Genomic DNA, 7,536 nt, shown 5'->3' on the forward strand with positions numbered 1-7,536 from the left:
ATGCCTGCAAAAGAAACAAACAAACAAAAAAAAAACCTCCCTATTCAGATGAACCTTGAGTTAAAATGTCAATTTTTTGAAACTTGTGTAATACACTCAATAGCTAAATCTCAGAATGTGCAGGTGGCCATGAAGAAACCAATAGTATAATAGTTTTGTACATAAAAATAACATTTGTCATCAGAATATTTAATACAATGATTGCACAGGCCAGCCTCTAACTAGTGATCAAGGAACCTATCATAGAGGAGAACATAAGAAAAATGAGTTCAAGATCTCAATCTGATAGAAACAAAGGTTCCTTATGGAACATTTATGATAGATAAAGTGAAAATTGGTTGTGTGTCAATTTTGGATGTTCTCAGTAATGTTCAACACCCTGTTCATGTCTAAGAAATAAGATGTCCTGTGCACTGTTACATGGAGGGGTTGAAGCGAAAATATTCTGGGAAGACCAAGAGCTATGTAGAAAAAATAAAATACCACACATCAGAGAGTACTATAGTGATGCTTCTAATTAGAAATGTAAATTTGTGAGGTGGAAGAGATCCCTGGGGTAGAGCTACCTAACTTTCACTTAAAAAGCAATTCATGTTTAGAAAGAACAAGGTATTATAAAGGTATCTTGCATATCTTTGATGAAATAAGTGATTTTCAACTATAGTAACTGAACCATTAAACCCTCTGTAGTGAAAGAAATCAGCAGCATCCCAAAGAAGAAAGGTAAATATGAACTAATTTATAATGATATTAAACTTAGATCATATTTTTAATTTAAAATTAGTTTTTAGCAAAGTAACAAACATATCATTTTATAACAGTAACTCATATAATTCTGATTTTATTAAATAAAATTTACAATGAAATCATAATAATGAATAATAGTATTAAGTCACTTTGAAATACTGAAAACTGTAAGATCTGAAGTATTTTTTCTAGGTAAAGACAATATTATAGGACACTTCATTTTGAGCCAATACACTGTAACAAATTTGTGTTATATTTATGCATGCAACTTGATAATTCAGTGAGAGATTTAAAGCAAAGCAATTCATGAAATAATGTTACAACCATTGGGGAATCCAAAGAACATTTACTTTAAAGAAAATAATAATAATAAAATTAAGGACAGGAAATAGTAAAAATAATTTTAAATTCAATATTGCTTTTAATATTTAGGTTTAAGTTGATAATTTATATTAAATATATAAATATAGCTGAAGCTCAGGTGGCTTCCAGCATTTAACTGAAGTAGAGTGCTGTTATATCCTCCCTTAATCAGTTGGAGTTTTTCACAGAGTCAAAGCTTGGCTTTAAATAAAACTATTACAACGTTAAATTTTATTTCCCCTTATCAATAAGAACTTAAATATTTACAAGAAGTAAAGTAGCATAATTTTGTGGGAGCACATGAAGCAAATCTCTGTTCTTTCTGCTTTCTTCCGCTTTTTTAAAAAATATTTTTATTTATTTATTCATGAGAGACACAGAGAGAGAGGCAGAGACACAGGCAGAGGGAGAAGCAGGCTCCATGCAGGGAGCCCGACATGGGACTTGATCCCTGGTCTCCAAATCATGCCCTGGGCTGAAGGCAGCGCTAAACCACTGAGCCACCTGGGATGCCCTGCTTTGCTCTGCTCTTGAAAATACATACATAAATCTCACTAATTCATGTTATACATCAATTGTTTAATCATCAAGATGTTGGGTTTGCACAGTTAGAAATTACATTTTATTTAGCACAGGAAGTAATTTTCTTCCAATAATAAGCATGGGATTATTTATGTTAAATAAATGCCATTCATAAAAGAGATACATAAAGATTGGAATTTTGTTGTCTTGTTTATTTATCCATTTCTCTCCTTTGAGAATAATGATTCTTTTTAAACATGTCTGCTTCTCTACCTAATTTCAGAATTAAATACTCAGCACGCTCTTAGGTGTACAAGATCTATAGATCCATATTAATCCCAACTAGGAAAAACAGTCAGTCCTTACTGCCCAAGGCCTATAGTATTAGTGGAAGAAAAGGCATATAAAAGGAATTAGCCAGATTGCAACACTCTTGGCTGAACGGTGATAAGTAATCTTGACATTAGGTTCATAGAGTAGAGATAATAATATAAACAAAATTATTAGCAGAGAATTCATGGAGAATTCACATCTTAAGAGCTTGACATTTTTATAACATTTTGTTGATTGCTCTGAGATCTTATTCAATATCCACATTAATCATGTGAAACAAAGAAAAAGTAAATTAGAGAACCTTTTTCATGCTGCTTAGAACAGAGAATACAATTCAGAAGAATAAATTTTATTTTTTAATAAGTGATAGTAGCTACCTTTAGAGAGAGTTTTATAAGTGCTTCGAGTTGTTTTACACATATGAAATGAATTAATTAATATAAAAATACTAAGGATTGGTAAAATAGTTAGCCAGTTTTGTAGTTGAATAAACTATGCACAAGGATGAAGCATCGCTCCTGAGGTCACAGAGATACCCGATGGTGGAGCCGTAACTTAAATCCAGCCCATCTTGGCAAGACTGTATTCCTTTATCCATGGCACTGTAGTATGCAGTTTGGTGGCCAAAGTCCAAACACACCAGAATGGAGAAATGGAAGGCCTGAGGACGAATCTTGAGCCCAGAAATTCCAAGGGTGAAATGTCTAAGAATTCATTCACTTTCATGTTTATGCAACACAGAATCAGCTCTGAGAATGAGTGAGTGCCTCTTAAATTTTGTATCTGAGGAGTCTCACTCACCTTACCCTAGTCCTGGCCCTGATGAAAGGAAAGAATGAAAAAATAAACATGATCACCAACAAGTAACTCAATAATTTTATTAAATATAATTTCATTAAACAATGTGGTGCAACCCTGGAGACTAAAGACCTAAGAACATAATATTATATTCATAGTATATTCATAATTATCATTATAAAACCATAACTAATAAAAAGTCAGAATAAAATTGATAGGTAATTTTACCAGTATTATTTAATTGAAGTATCACAAATAAGAAAGCAAACTTTAAAAAATCTAAACAATTTTGCTTAATGTCATAAAGGGACACCCAGGTGGCTCAGTGGTTGAGCATCTGCTTTGGCTCAGGGCACGATCCCGTGATCCTGGGATCAAGTTCCACATCAGGCTTCCCGTGGGAAGCCTTATTCTCCCTCTGCTTATGTCTTGGCCTCTCTTTCTGTGTCTCTCATGAAAAATAAAGTCTTTTTTTTTTTAAATACCACACAGATAATAAATTATTGAGTTAGGATTCAAACTCAAGTCCAATTTTGAAAAGTAGGCACTGGGACACCTAGGTGGCTCAGTTGGTCAAGCATCTGACTTTTGGTTTCTGCTCAGATCATGATCCTGGGGTCCTGGGAGTAAGCCTGAGTCAGGCTCCATGCTCAATGGGGCATCTGCTTGGGATTCTCTCCCTCTTCCTTCTTTCTTTGTGTCTCCCCCCACTCACATGTGCTCTCCCAATCTCTCTTTATCTCATATAAACAAATAAAATCTTTAAAAAATAGGCACTGATTTGTATTCAGAACACCTATATGCACATCATCAAATTATCTATCATTAGTGAGTCTCAATATTCTTATCTCTAAGAGAAATGAGTTTATAAATTTATCTGGAGAGTTTTTGAGGAGGAGCAGAGATAGTGGAGATGCATACCTGCACACAGACGCACATCTTTTCTCCCACTGCTCCCACACACATACCCCAGATAATGAACACACTCCAGGCTATTCTTGTTTTCCTAAGATCACTCTCTTATGTCCATCTGTATATATGTTCCAAGGCAACTTTTCCTGAATAATATGCCCCATTTAGTATCCTACCAAAAGGTATTTGTTTTATTCCCCCATGTGTGATAAAATATTCTCTTTTTTGTAGACTGCCTAATAATAAGAACTGTATAATAAGAAAATGTAAGATCAAGATCATCAAGTGAAGAAGTGATAGAGTAATGAAGAGTTCAAGTAGAAAGTTGCAAATGTATGGGGAAGACAAAGTCTGATACAGTTCTACTAAAGTATGGTAGAGAAAAATCACAGGGAAGTACAACAGGATTATCAAGAAATATAATTAAGAATTAGATCATATGGCATAGCTGGAGCTCTATTTTCAGTGATTGCCAATTTTCCCAGTGTCTATGTTGAGCAAGGCATAGTTTGGTTTTTCAGAAAGTGTATAGAATGCTCTTAAAGGAAATTTCAAGGGAGTGCGTTCAGTAATAATCCACAGGATCTAAACTGAGAAAGTGAGAAATACACAAATAGTAACATTATTAAATTAGAAACAATTACAGTGACTATAAAAACTGAATGTAGATACCTAATAAAACTTAGAGAATGGGAACTGATCCATTAAGGTAAAATAACAGTACATGCTAAATTTACCCTTTCCACAGATGAAACACCAAGAAAAACCACCAGAAGATAATCTAACTGAACTGATAGAATTTGTTCTCTTGGACTTTGCTGATGTTCCCCATCTCCAGTGGCTTCTATTTGGACTGTTCTTAGTCATCTACATCATTATTGTGATGAGTAACGGCATCATTTTTCTAATAACAAAACTGGACCCTTCTCTCCAGACCCCTATGTACTTTTTCCTAGGCAATTTTTCCTTTTTGGAAATCTGCTATGTATCAGTTACTCTCCCCAGAATGCTCATGAACCTTTGGACCCAGAGAAGAACAATTTCTTTAGTTGCCTGTGCTACCCAAATGTGCTGCATTCTTGTGCTGGGAACCACCGAATGTTTCCTTCTAGCAGTGATGGCCTATGACCGCTACATGGCCATTTGCAACCCTCTACACTACCCTTTAATGATGAACCACAAAACTTGTATTCAGCTGGCGGCTGGCTCCTGGATCAGTGGAATTCCAGTCCAGATAGGGCAGACAGTCCAGATTTTCTCTCTGCCCTTTTGTGGCTCTAATTTAATTGACCACTTCTTCTGTGACATCCCCCCAGTACTCAAGCTTGCTTGTGGGAACACATTTGTGAATGAAATGATGGTCTACATAGTTGTCATCTTGATTGTCACAGTTCCATTTCTGTTGATACTTATTTCCTATAGCAAAATCATCTCCACAATCCTTAAATTGCATTCAGCCACAAGTCGAGCCAAGGCCTTCTCCACCTGTTCATCTCATCTTACGGTTGTGGTGCTGTTCTTTGGATCAGCCATTATTACCTATTTAAGACCCAAAGCCAGTCACTCAGCAAGAATTGACAAAGTGCTTTCTCTTTTCTACACAGTTGTGACTCCTCTATTTAATCCTCTCATATACAGTCTAAGGAACAAGGAAGTCATAACAGCTTTGAGAAAATTGCTATGTAAATAATTCACTTTATTAAAAATGTTATACTTGCAGGAATTGATTCCTTAGATATCGGTGTTGAAATATCAACTGGTATTTATTTTAAACTTTAATATTTTTTATACAATGGTAAATTTTTTTTCCAAATTAAGTTACTTGTAATATTGTAATGTGTCAAGTCATACATTTATGTACATGTCATCAAATACCAAGTCATTCTATTGGTAATTTTATAGTTTTATTGTATTTTATTGTCCTCTCTTAGTAAGAACTTTTGACAAGGATTGATGTAATAGATGTAGCTGTAATATAAACTCTGTTATATCACTTACTGGAAACCATATCATTCATTTCCGTGGAATTGTAACAGATACTTTAAGAACCAGGTTGACAATGAACATTTTTTTTTACAACGAACATTAAAATAAGGAAATGTGTATATCTAGCAATGACTCTACAAAAAAAATCATTTTTTAAAGACTAGTTATTTGAGAGAGAGAGGGAGAGAGAGAGAGAGAAAGAGAGAGAGAGCGCGCGGACAAGTATGGGAAGCCACAGGCAAAGGGAGAAGCAGACTTCCCACTGAGCAGAGAGCCTGATGTGGGGCTTGATTCCACAAAAGTGAGATCATGACCTGAGCTGAAGGCAGACACTTAACTGACTGAACCACACAGGTGCCTCAAGAAATCATTTCCTAAAGAAAAAAGCACTGTTCACTGGAAACATAGTTTTCTAAATGATTTTGGTGCACCAATATCAGTCAATATTAAGCACAATTTATGCTACTAACAGATTAATCATTTCTATACAATTGAGTCTTATGATTTGATAAAAGCGAATATTATTATTAAAATTCGTATATAAAGTGGAGAAAGTTATGGGAATATATATTTTAATATGATTTTCTAGAGATGATAGTGTGATGGGAAAATTAGGGAAAAGAAAAGAAAATTGTATGAAATATATCTACTATAGGGGCACCTGGGTGGTTCATTTGATTGAGCCTCCAACTCATGGTTTTGCTTAGGTTATGATTATAACTTATGTTCTTTCTCTATTTGTATTGATACAACTAACCTTATTAATTGTCAATATTTATGTCTATATAATGAATCCTTTGTATATGTAGGCAACAGATCTCAAAGGAAGCATGACTTATGACTAGTTTTTCCAATTAAAAAAGAATACATTGAAGCTTGCACCTGCCTTTAGAACTTTAGTCCATAAGTGAAAAACTCAGTTCTATTCAATTGCATATGAACATATCAAAACTATAAAAGATATAATGGAAATGATTGGCTATAAAAACAAATTAAAAAATAGAAAGATAATATCAACAATAAAAAATTCCAGAAAAATTCCAATCAGAAATCAGATAATTCCCAAAGGTATTTATTATATGTGGAATGGAATGAGACAGATATAAAAACTTCCCTCCATTTTCCTTGTCCTTTCTGTCTAATACAGAAAAAAGAAAATTGAGATATAAGATAAAATAGAGGGAGAACATTTACAAATATTAATAACTCTAATAAATGTCAACTAATCATTCTTATAGAAGGGCAGATAAGAGCTATATTCTTGGGACACTGTGATTCTTTTTTGCTAGATAATGAATTTCCAGATATTCCCCCTCCAAATCTGTGAACAGTATCAACGATTATTTTCTCACCTAGTCATCTTACAAGGAAAGTATACACTGTATGTTAACTGAAATTTAAATAAAAACTTGAAACAAACAAGATACCACTTTCAGTGGTAATATCACACTAAAAATTTATGTGTCCCACAAATTTTTAAAAATATAATGAATATGTGCACCTAATGTATGTACTTTGTAGATTATAAATATCTTTATTTTCAAGATAAACTTTGTTTCTTATTTTTAGATTGTGTTATCTAGAATAATTCATTCATAGTGCTAAGAAGTTAACTTTTCTTCTTTATTTTTTCTTCTTTATTTTTTAAATCAATTTGCCAACATGTAGTACATCATTAGTTCCAGATGTAGTGTTCAATAATTCATTAGTTGCATACAACATCCAGTGCTCATCACATCACTGCCCTCCTTAATGCCCATCACCCAATTACTCTATCCCCCACCATTTCCTCCTGAGCAACCTTCAGTTTCCCAGAGTTAAGAGTCTCTCATGGTTTGTCTTCCTCTCTGATTTTTTTCCCATTCAGTTTTCCCT

General features: G+C 33.9%; 1 protein-coding gene across 1 annotated transcript; it reads left to right on the forward strand.

The window, feature by feature from the left end:
- Positions 1-4,399: 4,399 nt before the first annotated feature.
- On the forward strand, positions 4,400-5,365 carry LOC112663655 (olfactory receptor 10AG1-like). The gene has a single exon (XM_025452726.3). The coding sequence runs from the start codon at positions 4,400-4,402 to the stop codon at positions 5,363-5,365; it is 966 nt and encodes a 321-aa protein (XP_025308511.3).
- The last annotated feature ends 2,171 nt before the right edge of the window (positions 5,366-7,536 follow it).

This window comes from Canis lupus, chromosome 18 (assembly GCF_003254725.2).
Source record: "Canis lupus dingo isolate Sandy chromosome 18, ASM325472v2, whole genome shotgun sequence".
NCBI classification, from domain to species: domain Eukaryota; kingdom Metazoa; phylum Chordata; class Mammalia; order Carnivora; family Canidae; genus Canis; species Canis lupus.